Source organism: Xyrauchen texanus, chromosome 4, assembly GCF_025860055.1.
Source record: "Xyrauchen texanus isolate HMW12.3.18 chromosome 4, RBS_HiC_50CHRs, whole genome shotgun sequence".
NCBI classification, from domain to species: Eukaryota; Metazoa; Chordata; class Actinopteri; order Cypriniformes; family Catostomidae; genus Xyrauchen; species Xyrauchen texanus.
This window is the reverse complement of record NC_068279.1, coordinates 6197513-6222683: the sequence shown is the minus strand read 5'-3', so window position 1 is coordinate 6222683 and position 25171 is coordinate 6197513. Positions and strand designations below refer to the sequence as shown.

The following is a 25171-nucleotide window of genomic DNA, read 5'->3' as shown; positions in this document are numbered from 1 at the left end:
TACACATCTGGGATGGCATGACGGTGAGTAAATGATGAGAGAATTTTCATTTTTTGGTGAATTATCCCTTTAAGGAATTTGACCTGAGTGTGGTAGCTGATGCTAATTCAGTCTAATTATACAGTTCTTCTTAAAAGAATATAGTTCACCCAAAAATGATTATTTTCTCACCCTTATGTTGCCTAAAACTTGTATGAAAATCTTTCTTCCACAGAAACACAAAAAATATATTTTAATGGAGATATGATGTCTCTTTGTCCATACAATGCAATGCATAAAGGTAATCCATAAAACTCCAGTGATGTAATCCAAGTCTTCTGAAGTGATCCAATCAGTTTTCGGTTGGAAACAGACCACAACACTTTTTCACTGTATATCTTGCCATTTCAGTCTCTAGTCACGTCATGATTTCAAGCTCAATTACACTTCCTAGTGCTTGACACAAGCACAGTGCACAGAAGATTGCTGATGTCAAGATTTATAGTTTTATATTATTATGTATACAATATATAGTATTATATATTTTGGTCTGTTCTCACACAAAACCGATTGGATCACTTCACAAGACATTAAACTACTGTAGTTTTATGTATTAACATAATCTTATGGATTATGATTCCTTTATGTCCTTTTTGGAACTTGAAAATGTGGTAACCTTTAATTTGCATTGTATGGACAAAGAGACATCACATCTCCATTAAAATATCTTCTTTTGTGTTCTGCGGAAGGAAGTCATAGAGTTTGAGAGGACATAAGGGTGAGAAAACGATGAGAGAATTATCGTTTTTTGTGAAGTAATCCTTTAAAATGTGTTGTCTGAGAACTGTATAATTAGATCTAACATATCGAGTCCTCAAAACCAAATGTTATAAAATTATGCAGATTCCAATTTCTTTCCAACGGTCATACAGTAATTTGAATTTTTCATGACCATTTGTCAACCTTTCTCTGACACTTAATTAAATATGCTGTTTTTGCTACTGTACCCTTAAGAGTTCTATACAGTATGTAGATGATGCTTTACGTTGTCATTGTTAGACAAAGTTTACATAGTACACCAAACTTCTATTTCAAAAGAGCATGGAAAATCTTGCTTCCATGATATGCTCCCTTCAAAACAATGTTATTTGCTGAAATAAAACCAATTCTCTTTGCTCAGGAGGCATTTGATAATGTCTCCATGGATGTTGAGCTGTCAAGGAGAGAGGGCTGGTTTTTCGGTGCTAAGTTGGTGAGGGGGGCTTACATGTACCAGGAGAGAAGCCGAGCAGCAGATATTGGATATGAGGATCCCATCAATCCAGACTATGAAACCACAAACATAATGTACCACAGGCAAGTAACTTTTCAAACATCTTCCTTGTAAATATCACAGTTTTTAACTATTGATTTAGGGCAGAATTCTCTGGAAATCCACGGCAGTGGTTCTCAACGGGAAATCACATTGTATATCATCAAGTGGTGACCAACTCGGTAATTGTTCATCAAAAAGTAACAAATATGTCTTTAAAATTAAACTTGAAAGGTAACTAATATGACCTTTAACTTCATAGGCCTAAAGATATATACAATTTATACAATTGTTATTATTATTATTATGAACAACCATATTATCAAGTGACAGATCCTTTTTCCTTTTTAAAGTTGATTAGTCTATTTATTTATTTTCCAATCCTAACTGTGCACAATAATGTGTAGTTGCATTTTATTATGTCTATTTAGCATCATTATTTTCCTGCTGTCTGCAACCCCAACAAAACTGACCGGCAACAAATATTTGGGTTGTGACCCACTAGATTAGAACCTCTGATTCAGGATCAGGTTCACTTTTCCTTTCTATAAGTAGCGAAATTACGCTATTTATTTATACGAAATTATGTGCCCACATCGGCAATATTAAGAGGTTTGTATTGTATACGTCCTTATCTGAACATGATACTTACCCTGAATTGAGCTCCATTCAGACACACTGACAGAATGTTTCACAGCCAAGAGAGATTTATCTAGACTTTTATCTCACCATAGGTAAGCCTGTTATGATTAAGGCACATTCTGACACCTTTCAAAATAAATCAGATCTTTTTACAAGCTTGTGTGTTCAGCGTCAATAGTCAACTAAAATTGCTGGCTAGAAGTTGAACCAAAAAGCAAGCTGATATATGAGCTACTGTCATCTTTCAGGTGCCTGGATTACGTGTTGGAGGAGATTGAACGGAACAAGAGAGCGAATGTCATGGTGGCATCACACAATCTAGACACGGTTAAACATACACTTAGAAGGTAAAACTTTGTCTTTCTCTGTCTCAATATTAGGGCTGTCATTTGATGAAAATATTTAATTGCGATTTAATGTCATCAGTTTTGGCAAGTAAATATGTTTGCACATCCTGTTCCATTTTATGGAAAGAAATGACACACTTGGTGAGAATATATTCACATACACATTTTTGGATCCATCTTGGATTTTAATCAGGGTTAAAACAAATGTTTTTTCATTTCGGTTCGTTCTGAGCAAAAAGTGTATTTTTGCAACCTCTTTTTTTAAAAGGTTACCGGTTAGAACAAAATAAAAGAACGGTTAATAACGTCCTTATTAAGATGGATGGATGAAATACCAGTTGCCAGATACAAGCAACCTGGTCTGGAAAAATAAGCCACTTGCTTCACCAAAATAAGCGAAAATAAGCAATACATTTTTTCCTTTGTGGTGGATTTATCAGCATAGAAATTGTAAGCAGTTAATTAACAGTTAAGTATAATTTTATTTAGTGGAGTCAAAACACGACCGCATACATTTTTTGTTCATCATCAATACAATCATCTGTATTAATGCATCATGTCTAACAATAATTAGAGAAATGTACTTTTTTAACTCTAATAATATTGTAACGGATTGACCTAATTAATTGGGGTGCCAAGCAGGTGATTAAACCTACTAAATTTCTTCAATCTTTGAGTCAGTCAACCATACATTCACACTTAAAGAAGAAGGAACCCTTAATATGTGGATGAAGTATTAACACACAAACAGCAAGGCTCAATTCACATACAGGCGTGACCAAAAGTATTGGCAGTGACATAAATTTTGTGTTTTGCAAAGTTTGCTGCTTCAGTATTTGTAGATAATTCACATGTTTCTATGGTATACTGGAAAACGTATCGGTTACCTAACGTAACCTCGGTTCTCTCTAGATGAGGGAACGAGTATTGCGTAAGCTAGCTTACGCTACGGGAAAGATTCATATTTTCTGAGATATTGAAGCCAAAAAATTATCCTTAATTTTTGTATCCATTGTCAACGCAGTGCGGCAGCTGCAGACCTTGAGCGAGCTAGCTAGCGAGCTCATAGGTTGCTCTGCGGCAACTGCTTCAGCCTATAGACGAGCTTGGGCGAACTCGCATCAAATGAGAGGCGTCCGCGCGCTCACTGCATCAAAGCCCGCCAAAATGGGCCTGACTAGAGTGCATATAAGCGTAGTTCGTAGGCTGGAACCCTGGTTTTCATTGACTGAAGCGAAAAGTCGCTGCGTGGCACGAAGCACGGCCGGCTACGCTAATACTCGTTCCCTCATCTAGAGAGAACCGAGGTTACGTTAGGTAACCGATACGTTCTCTTACGAGAGGTTCTCTCGTATTGCGTAAGCTAGCTTACGCTACGGGAACCCATTGTCAACGCCGTGCACGCCAAGCATCCACTGTATGAGCCCCAGGGAATTAAGGGGGACCCGGGGAGCCCTTATGAGTGGGGAAATAATATTTGGCCGGCAAGAATGCGGGTCATTGATTGTGTAATACATAAGCACATAGTAGGACCGGGAACGACAGAGCGCCTGTGCCGGTCTGTGTGGAATGTGTCCCATCAGTGCAGCTCACCAGGGGAGCTGTAGCGTATTAAACCGCTAGTAGTTTTGCCTGCAGAGCGGGCACTTCCATATTGTAAAATCTGACAAAGGTGGAGGGGAAGTCCATCCCGCTGCCACACATATGTCGTGAATGGAAATTCCGCTGGACCATGCCCACGAGGATGCCATGCCTCTAGTGGAGTGAGCCCTAATGCCCAACGGGCATGGCAGGTCTTTTGACGCGTATGCAGCAGCAATAGCGTCCACTATCCATCTAGATAGTGTCTGTTTCGAGGCGGCGAGACCTTTGGTGCGCCCTCGAACGAAACGAAAAGCTGCTCGGAGCGTCTGAAAGCAGCGGAGCGCGCAGTATACAATCTCAGTGCTCTGACCGGGCAAAGGAGATTGGCGTCGCGTCAGCTATCCGGTGCTGGCAGCGCCGATAGGGAAATGACCTGTGCTCTGAAAGGAGTACCGATCACCTTGGGAACATAGCCGTGTCTAGGCTTTAAAATGACCTTGGAGTCACTTGGTCCAAACTCAAGACACTCAGCGCTGACAGACAGCGCGTGAAGGTCTCCCACACGTTTGACTGATGACAGGGCAGTCAGAAAAACGGTTTTGAGTGAAAGGTATTTCAAATCCACGGATTGAAGTGGTTCGAAAGGGGGGGCTTTCATAGTTTCGAGAACTATAGAAAGATCCCAGATAGGAACCGATGGGGGGCGCGGGGGTTCATCCTTCTAGCTTCCCTGAGGAAGCGGATGACCAGCTCGTTTTTACCCCATGACTGGCCGTGCAGGGGTTCAGCGAACGCCGCAACGGCCGCCACATACACTTTGAGCGTGGATGGGGATCTGCCCTTATCCAGCAGCTCTTGTAGAAATACGAGCAGCGACGACACCCCACATGTCCGTGGGTCCAGGTCTCTGTCGGTGCACCATTTTGAGAACACAGACCATTTTGACGCATAGAGTCTTCTCGTGGAAGGGGCTCTAACGTGTATGATGGTGTTTATTACTCCTTCTGGCAGAGCGACGGGTAGTCGTTGATCACCCACGCATGCAGATGCCAGATTGTGCCGCGAGCTTGAGAGAGGAGATCTGCTCTCACTGGGATGGGCCACGGCGCTGTCAGTGACAGCTGCGTAAGCTCCGGGAACCATGTCTGATTCTCCCAACGCGGGGCTATGAGGAGCACCGAGTGACGCGTTTCCCTGATCCTCTGCATTACCTGTGGCAATAGCGAGACGGGAGGGAAGGCGTAAAGCGGGCGTCTGGGCCAGTCCTGGGCCAGCGCGTCCTCGCTTCGAGAAAAATATTGGGCAGTGAGAGTTCTCTTTGGACGCAAAGAGGTCTATCTCTGCTCTGCCGAATAGGTGCCATAACGTCTGGACTGTTTGAGCGTGCAGGGACCATTCCCCTGGGGGAATATTTTCTCTGGACAGTCTGTCCGGGCCGTCGTTCAGGTGGCCTGGCACGTGCGTCGCCCCCAACGAGCGCAGGTGGCACTGGGACCAACTCAGTATGCGTTTTGTCAGATGGAAGAGGTTCCTGGATCTGACACCGCCCTGACGGTTTAGGTAGGATACCACAGATCTGTTGTCCGAACGGACCAGGACGTGGTGACCCTGAATGACCGGGAGAAAGCGCACGAGCGCGTACTCGACCGCTATCATTTCCAGACAATTTATGTGAAGGAGCTTTTCCTGAACTGACCATAGGCCGAAAACCGAGAGCCCTCGCGAGACCGCGCCCCAACCCGTGTTGGACGCGTCTGTCGAGATGACTTTTCGGCGAGATACAGCTCCCATTGTCACTCCCCGCTGATACCATTCGGCCACTGTCCAGGGCTGCAGAGCTGATATGCAGGTCTGAGTCACCTTGATGGGCTGGCGGCCTGTGGCCCAAGCCCGGCGAGACGTGCGGGTGTTTAGCCAATGCTGAAGCGGGCGCATGTGCAGTAAACCCAGCTGAAGTACTGCTGCAGCTGAGGCCATGTAACCTAGCACTCTCTGGAATTTCTTCAGAGGCGTGAGGCTGTTCATCTGAAAAGATGCGGCTAGTTGCTGAACACGGCATGCGCGCTGTGTAGATAAGCGAGCCGTCATTGCCACGGAGTCTAGTTCTATTCCCAGGAAGGAAATGGTCTGACTGGGCTGTAGTGAGCTCTTTGTCCAATTGACTGCAAGACCCAAACTGTTCAGATGGCTGAGGAGAACTGCTCTGTGAGACAGAAGCTCCATATGTGACTGAGCCATAATCAGCCAGTCGTCCAAATAGTTCAGAATTCGCAAACCCTGACTCCGCAGGGGTGCGAACGCCGCATCCATGCACTTCGTGAAAGTACGGGGTGCTAAGGACAGGCCGAACGGAAGGACGGTGTATTGATAAACCTGGCCGTCGAGGCGAATCTCAAGAATGGCCTGTGACGGGGATTTATCTGAATCTGAAAGTATGCATCTTTCAGATCGAGAGAAATAAACCAGTCCCCTGGCGCACATGCGCGAGGAGTTTCCTGATTGTAAGCATTTTGAACGGTCTTTTTGCAAGCACCTTGTTCAAAACCCTGAGATCTAATATGGGTCTGAGGCCGCCGTCTTTCTTGGGAACAAGAAAATAACGGCTGTAAAGCCCGACTCGCTCAGAGAGGGTGGCACTTTTTCTATGGCCCTTTTGCACAGAAGGCTTGCTATTTCTGAACGAAGCAAGCACGCTGCTTCCGTGTTCACAGTGGTTTCGAGCCGCGCTCTGAAGCGAGGGGGGCGGCGATCGAACTGTAGCAAATAGCCCTGTTGTATTGTGCTTAACACCCACTTGGATATCCCTGGAATAGCTTCCCACGCTTTGAAGTGTAACGCTAGAGGGTGAATGGCCAATTCGCTCTGATTGCCGCACACAGAGCGCTGAACAAAATGTGTGAGCGCGTTTAGTGTGTTCATGCATGATTGCTCGCAGACAGCATGAACAGGCTGTTTTGTGAGTGACTTCCCGATTGGAATGAATGGGGAAAGAGTCACATCTGTTACGTGATGCGCAAGCACAGGACTTACACACAGAGGAATGGTTGCTGGCCGTGTAACAGAGCGGGCAGAGAATGGGCGCGCGCACGCATTTGTGGGCGCATTTATTGACTCTAGTGCTCGAGCGGTTCGTAACCGCTTTATGTGAGCGTGCTCTGGTGGGGACACGAGACATGCAGTGCTTGTGTGCAGAAGTGAACACTGGATTGTGGGCACATTTTCTACACATAGGGCTGGTCGTGTGACAGAGCGGGCAGAGAATGGGCGCGCGCACGCATTTGTGGGCGCATTTATTGACTCTAGCGCTCGAGCGGTTCGTAACCTGTAACAGTTCGTCTAGTATTCACACCCAGACTAATTGCCACAAAATGATATAAAGGGGGGAACCGCTGGCTATATTCTATGTTAGTTTAAATAATCAGTAAGACAAGGAATAGATGCAAAAGTTAATAATATTTACAAAAGAAAGAGGTAAAGAACACATATCACCATTAATACATGATAGGAAATACCACATATCATTGCCAAAGTCAAAGCTTTTCAACAGAGATGGTACAAGTCACCCACAAAAACAACACCATTTACAAAAGCAGTGAAAAAGTTCTTATCTGGATAGGCAGACATGACGAAGTCCTTTCTGCTTTACTGAAATGCACAAAAGTCCAAATGATTCACAGGAGGATAGAAGTAAGGTGTCCTGGGGTTAAACAGTCCTTGTGATGAACCATCTTCTTGGATATTATCAATAAGGACTAAATGATCCTTATTGACTAATCAGAAAATACCATAGATTCCCAGTTAAGACTCTCTAGAGTGGCTTGCAAACACCATGCTGTTCCTCCCCAAACAAAAACTCCCTTCCTCTATCCTTGCCTTACTGATATCCTGGGTCAATAAGCCCACTACCTCCCCCTAGTGTCAGGTAGTAGCCTTACAGACCAACGGAAAAACTAATGTGACAGGCCAGGACTGTTACAAACCGCTTTATGTGAGCGTGCTCTGGTGGGGACACGAGACATGCAGTGCTTGTGTGCAGAAGTGAACACTGGATTGTGGGCACATTTTCTACACATAGGGCTGGTCGTGTGACAGAGCGGGCAGAGAATGGGCGCGCGCACGCATTTGTGGGCACCTTCATTGACTCTGACGCTCGAGCGGTTCGTAACCACTTTATGGGAGCGTGCTCTGATAGGGGCACGGGATGTGTTATGCTTGTGTGTAGGGGCGAACACTGGGTTGTGGGCACTTTTTCTACACATAAGACATGTTTGCTCTTTACAAGATTTATTTGGGTCGCCGTGAAAACGGCGTTTGAGTGCAGGCAAGCGGGCAGTGTCACCGGCTTGTTGGCTGCTAAATTCACCACTGTAGTAGCCTGAGAGAAGGGGACTGACAGGGGGCAAAACTTTGACGGTGGTCCGGCCGCGGCGGGACTGAGCCGTCGTTTGTTCAACACAGTTAGGAAGACTTCGGCTGCTCGGGTTTCAGCGTTACCTTAGATCGAGGCCCGCGGGGGGGCGGTGGTCTGCGGCGGCTGTCTGAGCGTGATCGAGGGCGGCCGCCCTGTCAACGCTGAGAAGTCTGAGATTGTTGAACTGGGCGCTGTGAAGAGGCTCGTGCAGGAGGCTGATCACGTGAGCGGCCTGCAGAGGAGCTAGCGCGACGCGGCAGGAAGAGGTTCATGGCTTGGGTGGCTTTCTGGACTTCTGAGAAGCGGTCAACAATGCCACTCACCGCGGAGCCGAAGAGACCGGTTGGAGAGAGCGGTGCGTTGAGGAACGTGGAGCGCTCTGCTTCTCCCATGTCGGCTAGTGTTAGCCATAAGTGTCTCTCGGTCACAGTCAGCGAGGCCATGCACTTCCCTAGAGCTTGGGCTGCAGCTTTGGTAGCGCGAAGGGCGAGGTCTGTCGCGCTCGTAGATCAGTAACAGCATCTTGGTGCCTGCCTTTCTCATCCCACTCCGAAGAAGGTCTGCTTGTAGGATCTGTAAAACGGCCATTGAGTGCAGAGCAGATGCGGCTTGGCCGGCAGCGGAATAGGCGCGGCCAACATAGGCGGAAGTCGCTCTGCAGGCCTTAGACGGGAGCACAGGCTTGGAACGCCATCTCGCGGAGGGCGGACAAAGGTGTGCTGCTACCGAGTCCTCGACCGGGGGGATGGAGGAGTAGCCTCTCTCAGTGGCGCCGTCCACCGACGCGAGAGAGGTGGAGATGTGTGAACGGGTCCTGGCTGAAAAAGGAGCGTTCCACGACTTTGCAAGCTCCGTATGTAATTCCGGCAGGAAGGGAGCGGCCCGGGCCGCGGGTGTAGAGCGGTGATGGCTTTGAAGAAAGCAGCCGTCGAGTCTGTTGGGTGCCTGCTCAGGGGGCGGTGACCACTCGAGCCCGAGGCGGTCGACGGCCTGTGTGAGGAGGCGTGTTAACTCCCCTTCGACTCCGGCGCGGGTCCTGCTGGATTCCTGGGCTGAGGAGGAGGCTTGGGAGCCTGTCCACTCCTCGCTGTCCGAAGCCAGGATGGAACAGCGGCCCTTATCCTCCGCTTCGTCATCCGAGATGGCAGCAGTGCGGCCGCTCGGCGGCAACTGCGCGTCCCGGGGGGGCGGGGAGGGTGAAAGCGATGCTCGAGGGAGAGGCTCCGGCGAGGCAGTCGCTTCAACCACAGTTTCCGGCAGCCTTTGTGAGCGGCGCTTCTTCCTGCGCAGCTGAGGGTAAGGCGGCGCGGCGGTTTCTGCTTTGACCGCTTCGAGTCGAGCCCGCAGGGTCGACATCGGTAGCTCCTCGCAGAAATCGCATCCGCCCTCAGTGAGGGCGAGCTCTGCGTGCCCCAGTCCCAGGCAGAGAGCGCAGATGATGTGGCGGTCTCCTGTGATGAGAAGGGCGCGACGTGAGGCGCAAGTGGAGCGAGGCATCTTGAAAAAGACGCTCGTACTCTTTTGTGAATAGTTCGTGAGAACTAGCTTGCTGAATAAAAGGATACGTCGTCGGATGGCGTAGCTCGCAGGATGGCTGAAGGTGGCTGAGACGGCCGGCTTCTTCTAGCGCTGTCCATGCTTGCTAGATGCCCCTCGAACGGCGACGCGGCTTCCAGGTCAGCGATGCGGAGAGCTTCGCTGAAGAGATGAAAATCAGGGTTCCAGCCTACTGAACTACGCTTATATGCACTCTAGTCACGCCCATTTTGGCGGGCTTTGATGCAGTGAGTGCGCGGACGCCTCTCATTGGATGCTGAGTTACGCCCAAGCTCGTCTATAGGCTGCAGCAGTTGCCGCAGAGCAACCTATGAGCTCGCTAGCTAGCTCGCTCAAGGTCTGCAGCTGCCGCACTGCGTTGACAATGGATACAAAAATTAAGGATAATTTTTTGGCTTCAATATCTCAGAAAAGATGAATCTTTCCCGTAGCGTAAGCTAGCTTACGCAATACGAGAGAACCTCTCGTAAGAGAACAATGATGAGCGTTTCATAAGTTTTAAAGGCTTTTATTGGCAAAAACATTCAATATATGCAAAGAGTCAATATTTACAGTGTTGTCCCTTGTTCTTCATAACCTCTGCAATTCGCTCTGGCATGCTGGATATCAGCTTCTGGGCCAAATCCTGACTGATGGCGATCTATTCTTGCCTTATTAGTGCTCAGAGTTGATCACAATTTGTGGGCTTCTGTTTGTCCACTCGCCTTTTGAGGATTGACCACAGGTTCTCTATGGGATTAAGATCCAGGGAGTTGCCTGGCCACGGATCAAAAACGTCAGTGTAATGATCTCCAAACCACTTCATTATTACTTTTGCCTTGTGCCATGGTGCTCCAATCATCGATGCTCAAAATGCACCGATCATCACCAGATTGCTCCTGGAGAAGTTGCTCTTGCAGGACGTTTTGATACCATTCTTTATTCATGGCAGTGTTTTTGGGCAGAATTGTGAGAGTGCCCACTCCCTTGGATGGTCTCAGGATGCTTCACTGTTGGCACGACACAGGACTCATGGTAGTGTTCACCTTTTTCTTCTCCAGACTATCGATTTTCCAGTTGTCCCAAACAGTCGGAAGGGGGCTTCATCAGAGAAAATAACTTTGCACCAGTCTTCTGTTGTCCAATCCTTGTACTTCCTGCAGAATTTCAGTTTCTCCTTGATGTTTTTATTGGAGAGAAATGGCATCTTTGATGCCCTTCTTGACATCAGGCCATTGTCCAAAAGGCCTCACTATGCAGATGCACTCACATCAACCTGCTGCCAATATTGAGCAAGCTCTGCACTGGTGGTGACATGATTCCATAGCTGACTCCTCAGGAGGAGATGGTCCTGGCGCTTGCTGGACACTCTATACGTCCTGAAGCCTTCTTCTGTACAGTTGAACCTCTCTCCTTAAAGTTCTTGATGATCTGGTAAATGGTTCTTTCAGGTGTAATATTCTTTGCAGCAATTTCCTTGCATGTGAGTCCATTTTGATGCAAAGCGATGATGGCTGCACATCTTTCTTTAGAGGTAACCATTGCTAACAAGAACACAATGATTGGAAGCACTTCTTCCCTTCTTTTATAGCAATCAGTCTGCTCTTATAATCCAATCAGAATGATAGTCATTTTATGTTCTGTGATCAACCCTTTGGCCTGTAGATTCATGAAAAATGTATCAGACTAAAAGTAACCAGCATTTAAAAGTTTTCACTCCAGAACAATTTAAAATCACAAAAATGTGTTCCTTTTCGTTTTTTGTTTTCATTCCTTGAACCGTTTTTATTCCCTGATTTTAATAGTTTTTTTTCTCTGTAAAAATTAGCTAAACAGACATCTTTGAACTTCGTGATGTGTCTTGTTGTTTTCCAAAGTCTCTTGCAATGAGCAATATGTTTTTAAGACTCAATTTAAAAACAGTTTGTTTTCTAAAAAGGTGTCTGTATTGTGCTTCAACCTGTTGTGTTACATCATGCTAATTTTAGAGGATAGAATCAGCGCAGCCACAGAATGAGAGGCGATCACACAGGATCTCAAAACGTGATTTTCAATATATATATATATATATATATATATATATATATACATACACACACCCTTACACAAACAGTGGCCACACAACTTTATGGCCACACTTAAAAATGTATGAATGTCACTGTAAATAAAACTAAGTGGCATTTATTTTAATGAACCATCGGATCAAAATGCACTTAAAAATGGCAAAAGCTTTCTCAAAACTGCTAGCTCTAATTTGATTAGATGGCTTTACCCAATTTCCATTAGTTAGTTCCCAGGCTGCTACAATGAGCATGTCCAAGGAAAAGCTCTTCACTATTCCATCCATCCATCCGTCCGTCCGTCCGTCCGTATTTTTGACATATCGTATCAAGTAAATGAGAGAACCTTAAACCTATATACTGTATAAACTTTTAAATTCCACGCTGCTTTCAGTTTTGTATTTGGTTTTAGATTTGCACACCCTAAAACATTACATCAAAAAAAGTAAACAGTGGTGGGTCACTTCTTGGCTAGAATAAGCGGCAATGTGGACCAAACTTTATGATGACAATATTTTGCTCTTTGTCCACATTTCTCATTTGTCACACATTTATAGTGTACTTTTAAGCTCTATTCTTAGCTATCAGGTCTTATGTTTCATCCCCAGGAACATTTACAAATTCCCAGTTTTAACAATAAAGATGATGTCTAGGATCCTGTAGGGACTAAATTAGTCTGTAAATGAATAGTTTTATTAGATCATTAATTTCTATGTAATCGCTGCTTAAGGGTGTAACCTCATTCGATAAAGGTGTGCCAGAGACAAATGTAATTTACATTCTTCATCACAATTTCAAAGGATGCCACCAAAGCACAATTCTCATGAAGTACATGGCACTTATTCTCATTTTAAATATCTCATTCACACTCAATAACACACAAAGTGTCTAGGAATGTGTCATAATTGTGGATATAATGACTATAATTGATAAGAGCATAGAATGAGCTATTGCAGGAGTGAATGCAGTATTTTAATGACCTTGCCAAAGATGCCTCTCTCATTTTTCACTTTCTGTGACAGTATTCTGTGTGTTTATGGTATAACAGGATGAATGAAATGGGTCTGGCACCAACTGATAAGAAGGTGTACTTCGGTCAGCTCCTGGGAATGTGTGACCAGATCAGCTTTCCATTAGGTGAAACACACACAAACCCCACACACTCTTAATATTTATAAAATCACTTCTAAAGCTATCATCATGTTAGTGACATTACGCTAACATTTTATCATAACTTTCATTAAGTCATACCGTACACAGCTCTTTGGAATGCTTAATTCTGATTGGTTACTTGTGGCATTTTTTGGTCTGATATTATAATATAATAAGTGCTAAACTGTATAGTTGGCTGTAGGAAAACCGATTTCCTACATAGTTGTGCTAGTTTTGTTTCTCTTGTGTCACTCTGTGGTCTCTTTCTTCTCACATAGCAAAATAATGTCAACTCATATCAATATTTCTGTATTTGATATATTTATTATTTATTTGTTAAGTAGTTGTAGTAGTTGTGTAATAACGCACTTCCTATCGGGCTCCGGATCATCATGCATTATTTTATTATATAAAATGTTAATGTTATATTTTATATAATCCCTTACTTATATAATACTTAACGTATTAGTTCATTTTGTGTGAATGTGAATGTATAAGAAGTTGCAAGACATTGATAATTAATTAAATGTGCATTTATGATTTGTTAGGAATTATGTAATGTTACGAGAATATGTAAGTTGTATAATGCTTACATATTCTCAAAAATATGTGGCCATGCAAAAGTTGCCACCATGATACGGGACGAGTCATTCAGCAAGTTTACTACTTCGTTTGTTTGTTAAGCATCATTAATAATGGTACATTTTGTTAATGAAAGTTATTCAAAACTCTTAACGTAATTGCGATTTTAAAGCACAGTTGCACATCTGAACACATCAATGTGATACATGATCAAAAAGTTTAAAAGCACTTGAAATTATGGTTTTCTTTTGTGTTCATCTATAGCTCAGGCAGGATTCCCAGTGTACAAGTACGTTCCGTTCGGTCCGGTGAATGAGGTGATCCCGTACTTGTCCCGTCGGGCGCAGGAGAACCGTGGCATTATGAAAGGAACCCAGATGGAGAGAGACCTTCTGTGGAAAGAGCTCATGCGCAGACTGACTAGTGGAGAGGTTTTCTACACACCCGCTTTATAAAACACACTCTCCACTTCTTAGAGACTTCGGATGATTCATTCATCTCTCTCTCTTCACTTTCGGAGGATAAAGAAAGTCTGTTCTTTATGACATACTGCACAAAGGACCCATCATTTCTACCTAAATACCATAAGTGAATCTCACAAATCTTAGGTTGCTCTGTAAACGTCTGGGTCATATTTTCAGCCCAACAACATATTAAAAAATCAAATTAAAAAACAAAACAATTATGGTGACACTTAACAATAAAGTTGTATTTGTTAACATACGTTTACTACATTAGTTAACATGAATTATGTCAACATTAGTTAATGCTCTAACATGAAAAAACTATTAACAATAGTGTTTTTAACATTAACTAATATTAATAGATGCTATTAAAAATTTTACAAAAAATATACATTTATTTTTGCTTAAAGAAAATGAAGCCTATTTCTTAAACAACAATTATTTTTCCCATTGTGAAAATATTTTTTATGACAATTTTGCCCCAAATTATTATTATCATAAAGAAATCTCATTCTCATTACAATAATGTGAAAAATATCAATTGTTTACATTATTATTGCATTTTACTTATACAGTACATAATGCTAGTATTTGTTGTACTGCATTTAATGTATGCTGTTTTCATTCAAGATTTCTTATAACACATCATCATTGACAATAATCATAATTAAGACTCCAGAATGTAAAACATCCAGACACCTAATGATTGAGAATTTGGAAGTTAAATGATCTTGATTGTCATTAAAATAATGCCACAATGTGACAAATCGTAATGGTATATCTATATTTTTCCTTTTTTCCTTTTTTTTTTTTTTTTGTGAGATTCACCCAGTCACTACAGTAAACTTAATATAAAGGTCCCCAAAAACTGAAGCTGTCAAAGTATTTTACAAAGTTATTTTTCTTTCCTTGATGACAGTGGTGGCTAATACTAAGTTACCACAACTTTGTTCTAGCAAGAGTAACTTTAGTAACTGATATTTTGGATATGATGGACATCCATACAGCTCATCCATCTCTCCTGCATCTTTATGACTCTGAAAGGGCTCTCTAAATTGTCAGATGCCTGAGTGTGCACCGCTATTTTATACCCCACCTTTATTCATAATGTGGAACACCAATAGTAAAAATACAAGCATGATTTAACCACTAATAAACAAACCCATCAGTATCACTTTCCTGTAATGACGATTTGAATTCAAGGAAAACAACGGCTGAAGTTCCACAACTATATTTTATGCATGCGACTTTATGTGCTCCGAGTAAGGGATTGTGGGTACACATGGAACACTCAGTTTGGCGGGTAGACAACAGCACGTTACTCTACACTAGATAAAGTTGTGTACACCGATTATATTTCAGATGTAATATATTCATATTGAGTGGTTTGTTTGTGCTGAAGCCAAATTATGTCATTTGCACTGAGTTTCATTATGAATACAAAAACAAAACATGGTTTTATGGAAATTGCTGGAATATTTGCGTGCCCTCGCCTTAATGTATCTCTTCTGCTGAAACGTGCTCGATGAGCTCTGAAAGCGTGTTTTGAGGATGATTTGAATTTCACTTTGCAGCTTAATGAATCTGGTGTTTAGATTACACAAGGCGAGAATTAAATCCACTCTTTTATTATCTGGGCAATGAAGCTTTTTATGCTTAACCAACAGTTTCTCACTCTCTCCATCTGTTAATATTTTCTATTTCCCCATGGAGTATTTGGGTAAGACGAATAAAATGCTGTAATTAATTGAGTCGAAGTTAATGATTTCAAGACGAAGGGTTTGCTCTGAAGTAAATCGCAATTCCTTGTCTGTTTATTTCCTGGTTGAAATCTGTCACAGATCCACATAGATCATTGTGCTTTTAGATTTAACAGGGCCTATTTTAAACAATTTTTATTGATAATTTTCAGTATTAATTGAAATACATTTTATTATAAAATGATAAATACATTTATACCTCACATCATCTGCCATTTTGGATTATTTTTCATTGAGCGCATCACCGTGCATCTCCATAATTTGCATCTTTTTTCCATACATTAAAAGTGAATGGTGACTGAGACCAACATTCTGCCTAACATCGCCTTTTGTGTTCCTCTTAATAGAGAAACTGTTCCTTTAAATTCTGCTAAATAGATAATACCTCAGGTATAAGAAGAGTCGCATTTGAATGGATCTGTTTTCGTCTGCTTCATGTTGGGTCAGATATCTACGACATCATTTTAGATTTTGAGAATAAAGTCTTAGCATTATGAGATTAATGTCGGAATATTTTGAGAATAAAGCCAAAATGACCAGAATCAGCATTTCATTATAAAAATGTGTGGCAGGGTGGAGGGCGGGGCTGGGTGGTGATTCTACACACCCGGTCCCTTATCAGGCTAATCAAGCCTCCGAGAGGGATAAAGGCCGAATGCGGAAGTTTGTGTGTGTGTTTGTGTCTTTTTGTTTATGTTTCTCATTAAACTATTATTTGTAAGGTCAAGCCGGTTCTCACTTCCTCATTGCCCATCTAAATCCCTATGCACATTGATAGAACACAGAGTCAGCAGCTTAATCAATGTAATAAATGGATGTGGATGATTTAGTTAAATCATAATTTAGTTTAGGATTTAGCAACAAAGAAATCATTTCGGCACATCGACAAAGTTACTAACAACTTCAATGTTTATTAGCATGTCCACATTATTTTCATTATTAGAAGACAAAGTGTAACATTATATGGTCTGTCAGGGAGGCGGCGGGAACCTGCTGAACAGTGACCATAATGTTTAATGATAAAACACAATATAAAACATAAACGAACAGACACGCATGCAATGAGGCTGCATGCATCTCTCTCTCTTCCAAACTGGTGTCTCCAGCTGCCCTTTATCTCGCTCTCCCGCTGATTCAGCTCCGGCTGGGCTCCATCACGGCCCAGCCATGCCCTCCTCCTCAGCACACAAAGTTTCAGTAAAAATATCATTAATATATTTCTTGGATATCGCCCATTAAACAGCATGCATTTTTGACTGCCATGTAAATAGGAAGGAGGAAGAGGAGGAGGAGGAAGAAGAGAGAGTGAATCGCTCATTGCACACTCACTCTAATCCACTTTGTTAACCATATTTTATTTATTTATTTTGGCCTTTTTAAGTTTTAAACTGCAGGGTCACATTCCTCGCATATGCCTTTTAAGCAAATCTGTTCAATAAGAACATATCTTTCTGTTGCCATTACAATTATGCTTATCAAAGAAGGCCAATAAAACATTATACTGTATTATGTGTCATGTGAATTTAGATCTATCTTTAGACCTAATTTAGACCTATCACGTGACATGCACAGACTGCGGAGACTGCCTATTGATTTACAATGCAATTTATTTATTTCAAAAAAATAATAATTTAACACGTTTTTTTTTATCCTCTTAAACGGTGTACAATTGCTTTCCAATCAAATTATTTTAATATAATTTATTAAATGTCCCTTTGTATTTGACAAACCGCGAAAGATGCAAGAACAAACATGTTGTTGCACTTAATGGATTTAAGAGCGGTTCATATCTCTAGTTAATTTACAAGCAATTTTACGTGCTACTTCGATAACGATACTTTTGGAAAACTGGCTGTTGTGAGTACAATTTAAGTGCTACTAACTTCCACTTAGAGCTTCGGGAAACCCTGCCTGTGCATCAGCCATGCCGAGTGGGACTGCTGTCTGGTTCTCCTGAATAAATACAATTCCGACATATCTGCTGCAGTGTCTGGATACCAATAATAACTTTGTGCGGATGTGCCAGAAGATGACATGATTTCTTTGATACTAAATCCTTAATTTAAGTATGATTTAACTAAATCATCCACATTAATTTGTGGCATTGATGAAGCTGCTGGTTCTGCGTTCTGTCATTGTAATATTGATGAGCTTTTTCTGGTCATTTTGGCTTTATTCTCAAAATATTACGACTTTAATCTCATAATTTTGACTTTATTCTCAAAACATTATTACTTTGTTTTCTAAATCTTAGAATTTAGAACACTGCCCCTAGTGGCAAATGCGGTAAGTGCTGTCAAGCATATTGGCAAGTGTGAGCACCATGTTCTGGGTAAATGTCCATGGAAGGGTGCCAGAAGTGAGTTGTTTTCAGCTGTACAGGATGTAATACAGTGAAAAGGAAGATCAAATGTAGACAGGCCCCATTTTCAGCAGCCATCACTCCAACAACTTATCCTTGAGTATTTATGCTAAATTGCTAATTTGGTACTAGAAAATCACTTGCCATAACAGCAAACACAGTTAAAGCTATTTGGCTTGTTAAATGAAGCGTAACTTTATCTTTTGTGTTTGTTTTGAGTTGCCAAAGTATGCAATACACTGGCATGTCTTAAGGTCAATATTAGCTAAAAAATGGTAAAAAGTGACCGCTTTCACAAGGAAGAAAATTGTCAGTCAATCATTGTTTTGAGGAATGAAGGCTATTTTATAAAAACTACATTCTTCAAAGACAATGGATAACTGGCTCTAACAAGGACAGAAAGAGATGTGGAAGGCAAGATGTACAACTAAACAAGAGGACAAGTAAATTATTTGGTTAAATATGTACACTGGCGGCCACAAGTTTGGAATAATGTACAGAATTTGCTCTCATGGAAAGGAATTGGTACTTTTATTCACCAAAGTCGCATTCAACTGATCACAATGTATAGTCAGGACATTAATAACGTGAAAAATTACTATTACAACTTCAAAATTGTTCAGAACTTCTTAAATTACTTCAAAAATGTATCATAAAAAAAATTAAAAAAAATACCTCCACGTGCAGCAATGTCAGCTTTGCAGATCCTTGGCTTTCTAGCTGTCAGTTTGTCCAGATACTCAGGTGACCTTTCACCACACGCTTCCTGTAGCACTTGCCATAGATGTGGCTGTCTTGTCGGGCACTTCTCACGCACATTACAGTCTAGCTGATCCCACAAAAGCTCAATTGGTTTAAGACCCATAACACTCTTTTCCAATTTTCTGTTTTCCAATGTCTATGTTTCTTTGCCTACTCAAACCTTTTCTTTTTGCTTTGGCTTTTTCTTTGCAATTCGTCCCATAAGGCCTGCACCCCTGAGTCTTCTCTTTACTGTTGTACATGAAACTGGTGTTGAACGGGTAGAATTCAATTAAGCTGTCAGCTGAGGACATGTGAGGCATCTATTTCTCAAACTAGAGGCTCTGATGTACTTATCCTCTTGTTTAGTTGTACATCTGGTCTTCCACGTCTCTTTCTGTCGTTGTTAGAGCCCATTGTCCTTTGTCTTTGAAGACTGTAGTGTACACCTTTGTATGAAATCTTCTATAGTTTCTAGAGAAAGCAGTTTCTTTTTTGCCATTTTCGACCTAATATAGACCTTATGACATGCCAGTCTATTACATACTGTGGCAACTCAAAAACAAAGACAATGTTAAGCTTCATTTAACTAACCAAATAGCTTTCAACTGTGTTTGATATAATGGTAAATGTAAGCGCAGCATAGTTCCAGCGGGAAGACTAGCAGCTGTACATCATCGCACCTCACAATCTATCACATTGCTGTTTCAGTGTGCTAACTAGAGGTCGACCGATATTGTTTTTTTTCAGGCCGATGCCGATCTTTTGAAATCCGGGTCGGCCGATGGCCGATTAATGCAGCCGATTTATTTTGGCCAATATGTGCTTGTTTTTAACCTCTTATTTGAACCTTTTATTTGAAAGATAAAATGTAACACAAATAATTAATTAAGATAGACAAAATTTCTCAACAAATACATTTATTGAACACTTGACACTTAAATTAAAAATGTATAATGTAAAAACATATTATATAAATAATGTATACCAAATATATTAAATAAACAAAGCAGGTGTTACGAACTGCTCCGAGACACGAAGGTTGAGATCCAAATGCAGCTTTAATTAAGGGGCAATCCAGACACGTAATCCAATATTCAGAGCATCCAAGAGAAGCACAGGCATAACTACGGATGGGTATCGTTAAGGTTTTAATGGTATTACTATCTTACCAATACTGCTTATCGATCCGGTACTTCAACTGTATTCTTAACGGTTCTTTTGTTATAATATATATATATATATATATATATATATATATATATATATATATATATATATATATATATATATATATATATATATTAAACAAAGATAAACGTTATATAGGCACAGTGATTTAATTTCAGGAAGGTCTACTAACATTACTGTTCAGGTGTGGTCTAAAAAGAAATCTAATAATCTAGTAATCAATTGTAAAATAACACTGCATAGTTTATCATAGATAGATTAATGCTTATTAATGCATAAGTTATTCATTCAAGACCTGTAAGTGATTTTCTCTTTGCCTTTTGTTGTTTGATTCGCAGTAATGGCTCAATCGTCACATGTTTAATAGACAGCTTCCCCTTTAAGACCGAGTTCAGATCTAATAGACTCCTGATGCACAGGCCCGGATTACCCAATGGGCATTATGAGCACGGGCCCAGGGGCCCATGCGCACTTGGGGCCCAAGCGAGGGGAAGATTTTTTGTTTTTTTATTTTTATTTTTTTCTTCCATTTCCGAAAACGGAGCGTATATTTGCACTACGCGCCTTTTCGCAAAAAGACGCTCGACACAAAATAACTACTGTAGCGTAAGGCGTGAGGTGCATGATGGTAACTTTTGAAGCGTTCGGCCAGAGTTCGAATCCGCCTTTTGCCGAACTCGCTCTTCTCCCTTTTCCCAACACATGCAGGTACACGTGCATTTGAGCAACACTGGCAACAAAACTAGCACTAGTGTAATTGCTAATTAAGTTAATTGCCATTATGCAACGTTTTAGAAAAGTATGAATTAGCAGAATATCCAGTGTTATGAAAACAGTAAGTCAACATAACTACAATGCATTCTTTAATTCCCTGTCTTATTCTGCCCTCTGGCATATCGAAATTAATACAAACCTTAACATAAAGAGACGGACAGTGTTATTAACAGACAGTAAAAATCATACTAATAATACTATGTAAAAAAAATCTGATGAGCCCAGAATATAAACTCAAGCGTGTTTAATTACACGTTATAAGCATTGCCGAATACACTCAAATGAGATCGACTCAGAAAAGACGTCAATAAATGCACGCGTCACCTGCTACATCCTCTTTGTTGCATGCGCAAATTATGATCAATAATACAAAATACAACATTTTATTCACAAAAATGTCTCTATTTGTAGAAATTGCTGCACATTCGTTGAATTCTGAATTTTGCACACATAAGTTGAAAGCAATTTGTTTGTGGATAGTAGGCACATATCCTAGAAGAACATATCTGCAACATTTATCAAGTTCACGGATAATTGTGCGTGCATCTGATCTATTAAATTAGTATTATTAATCATTATGATACTAAAATCATAATAAAGTATGGATACTACAAAAAATCAGATGAGTCCAGAATATGAACGTAACACGTTTAATTTCACGTTAAGTATTTTCCTCCCATATAAAACATTATAAGAAAGCTAAATGTGGCTTTATGCATATTAGAATGTCCCCTTATTATGTCGAAATAACGACTTATTATTATATTGAAATAACGAGATAAGTTATTTTTCTTCCTCTTTTTTTCACCTTAAAAAATGAACTTAGAACAACACAAACACAAAAGCGCCTCAGTGCACTGTCACTGATGGCCATTGAAATCTCAGCTGGTCATGGACTTGGATTTTGATGACATTGTAACTGAGTTTGCTAACAGGAAAGCCAGGAAGAAGTCTTTTTAAGGGCAGCCGGAGAGAGGAGAGGAGGAGAGACAGACAGACAGACAAAAAAGTGAGGAGAGGAGGAGAAAGAAAGACAGACAGATAGACAGACAGACAGACAGACCCTGAGGAGAGGATGAGACAGACAGCCCCTGAGGAGAGGATGAGAAAGACAGACAGACAGACAGACAGACCCTGAGGAGAGGAGGAGAGCATGAGACAGACAGACAGACCCTGAGGAGAGGAGGAGAAAGACAGACAGATAGACAGACAGCCCCTGAGGAGAGGAGGAGAGCATGAGACAGACAGACAGACCCTGAGGAGAGGAGGAGGTAGTGTGTGTGTGTGTGTGTGTGTGTGTGTGTGTGTGTGTGTGTGTGTGTGTGTGTGTGTAGAGAGAGAGAGAGAGAGAGAGAACAACTTACATGAAATATAGTATTATCAAAAAAAACCTACAAGACATTGTGCCCAGGGGCCTCTGAATTCTTAATCCGGGCCTGCTGATGCAGCATATTTTCTCCCAACTAATTACGTCCATTTAAGACATAAACTGTGTTTAAGTGAATCTCCAAGTCGGTCGTTTAGACATATTTTTGTGTATAGTTGATCGTTTAGATGCGCACATGAAACCCAAAATAGCCTATACTTTGCTTGTCTCGTTGCTCTCTGTTTCGGAGTGCGCGCCGCCTTGGGAACGGTATCTCTTGCGCTCTTTTTATTATTAAACGCGTCCCGCAATTTAGCAAGAGTAGCTAGACTGCATTTTACAACAATCACCGATCATGCTGATTCTAATGTGAAGTTTGAGTTTTAGGGAGAAATGTCAGTGCACCGCTGTGAAGGGAAGGAAGTTGTACTAGACAGAATGCTGCTTATGTATAAATATTATTTTTATAATCTTTGGAAGGCGAAATATAAAATAAAATCAGACTAATATCACAGATCTAAACCAGGCTATGTCTGAATGTTTAGTTCTGTCACTCATTTAGCTGGGCTGTGTTGTGCTCGCTGTGCGCGAGATCTCTCTCTCTCTCTCTCTCTCTCTCTCTCTCTCTCTCTCTCTCTCTGTCTCTCTCTCTCTGACTGCGAATAGCTAAATTGCATCACAGACAAATGGTTTCATAGAATTATTATACATAGAAATGGCTGGCGAGATAAAATAACTTTCTCTTTATAGCAATAATAAATGTATTTTCTTAATTTCTCCAGTACTGACAGCAGAACCGGTAACGTCCGAAGCTTACCAAAGCCAGTCCTTCAATAGCATATAGTGCGTTGGATCTTTTTTATTACTTATTTCTCTGCATTGAGTGACAACCCTCTCAAATATAAGACACACAAACAGAACAAATAAAAGTCTCAGATTCACTGTCTGTAATTGCAAAATTCTTGCTTACTTATTGTGACATGCTGTGATAATGCAACTTCAACTATGCTATCAATATCCAAAGTAGCCGAATGTCATGTCGCGTTTTTTCTCGAAGTTGGCAGTAAAATATCAAAAGTTTTTAATTAAATATAAAGAAGTTACACAAATTTAATCCTTACTGTTTTCTCCAAGGAACTTAGCTCCTTCCTTAGGCACTGGATGAGGTCTGCTCACTCTGCTGGAAAATGACTCTAGGGGCAGCGTGTGTCGAACACGTGTTCCACAACAACACTAGGCTGCCCACAGATGCGCCTGCCTAATAATCGGCTTGATATACTTGGAAATTGGCCGATGCCGATTATGTAAAAAATGCTAAAAATCGGCCGATTAATCGGCCGGCAGATTAATCGGTCGACCTCTAGTGCTAACGCAGCAACCTCCACCAGCCCACCACCACCAGTTGAATCCCGTCCTGCACGGGGGGCAGGATATGACGGTTCTGAGTACTACTACAACCTGACAGACAGGGCCTACACCAAAGAGAGACATTACTTTTCTGTTTTATATTCATCAAATAAATGTCATCTTCAATTTCACTCAAGTCTGCGAGTCTTCCTGATTGAAATGATTTTCTAGTACCAAAACTAGCAATTTAGCATGATTACTCAAGGATAAGGTGGAGTTATGTCTGCTGGAAACAGGGCCTGTCTAGATTTTATAAAAAAATGACTTTTTACAATAATGATGGTGCTGTTTTTTTTTTTTACATCAGTAATGTCCTGACCATACTTTGTGATCAGTTGAATGCCACTTTGGTGAATTAAAGTACAGATTTCCTTCCTAAACATCTAAATCTGTAAATTTTTCTAAACTTTTAGCTGCCCGTGTAGGTATTTTACATTAGTTTTTACAGGAATGGATTCTATAATGGTCTCCTCACATGAATAAAGGAGGTAACAATTCAAATTTTTTTCAAATTTAAGCATAGGCCATATGCTCTCGAGAATATTGAAACAATTTCCAGGGCTTGACCAAATTATAGATTTATCTTTTAACAAAATGACGGTGTCGTCTGCAAATTGAGTAATTCGGTAATCATAATCAGAAATTGTAATTCTTTTAATTGAAGTTTGTTCAAAATTAAGTTAGCTAGCATTCGAGTACATAATATAAACAATTTTGGTGAAATTGGACGTCCCTGTCTGAGCACACGTAAAACTTTAATTTTTGGTTGTCATTCCAGGGTTGAGGAATATGTAGCTAAAAATATTGTTATAGAACATTTTAATAACCTTGAAAAACCCTTCTCCAAAATCAAGCATTCTGAGCATTGTAAACATAGATTTGTGTTTCATGGTGTCGAATGCTTTGAAAAAGTCAATAAATAAAATAAAGCTGTCTTACTGAATCATTGACTAATAATTGACCATGTCCAAAATTAGACTAACATGATTTTGAATATATCTTCCCTTAATAAAGCCTAACTGATATTACTCTACAAGTTTCTCAAGAACAAGTTTAAGATGATTAGCATACACTAAGGCAAGTAATTTATAATCAATAGAGAGTTATTGATCTCCAATTATCTAATGATAACAATTGTTTCTTGGGTTTAGGTAGAAAGCAAGGTTTTTAAATGTTTTCATAGTTGGGGATAAGCTACCTTAGGTATTGATAATGACAGACTAATTATACAATGATGGTAAATTGTCTGCCCTTATATAGTACCTTTATAACCTTAGTGGTTTTCAAAGCACTTTACACTGTTACTCATTCACACACTCACACTCCAATGATGGCAGAGCTGCCTGCCATTGGGAGCAACTTGGGGTTCAGTGTCTTGCCCAATGGCACTTCAGCATGTGGAGTCATGTGGGCCGGGAATCGAACCACCAACCCTGTGATTAGTGGCCCACCCGCTCTACCACCTGAGCCACAGCTGCCCCATGAATGATCCATTAGTGGA

General features: G+C 41.2%; 1 protein-coding gene across 1 annotated transcript in view; it reads left to right on the top strand.

The window, feature by feature from the left end:
* LOC127642647 (proline dehydrogenase 1, mitochondrial-like) overlaps positions 1-15904 on the top strand; it is a 47240-nt gene extending 31336 nt beyond the window's left edge. Inside the window, exons 10-13 of the mRNA XM_052125221.1 lie at positions 1160-1335; positions 2182-2280; positions 12920-13008; positions 13870-15904. Of these exons, the coding sequence (XP_051981181.1) occupies positions 1160-1335; positions 2182-2280; positions 12920-13008; positions 13870-14060 (555 nt within the window). The 3' untranslated portion in view covers positions 14061-15904. The remainder of the gene's footprint in view (positions 1-1159; positions 1336-2181; positions 2281-12919; positions 13009-13869) is intronic.
* Positions 15905-25171: the final 9267 nt, after the last annotated feature.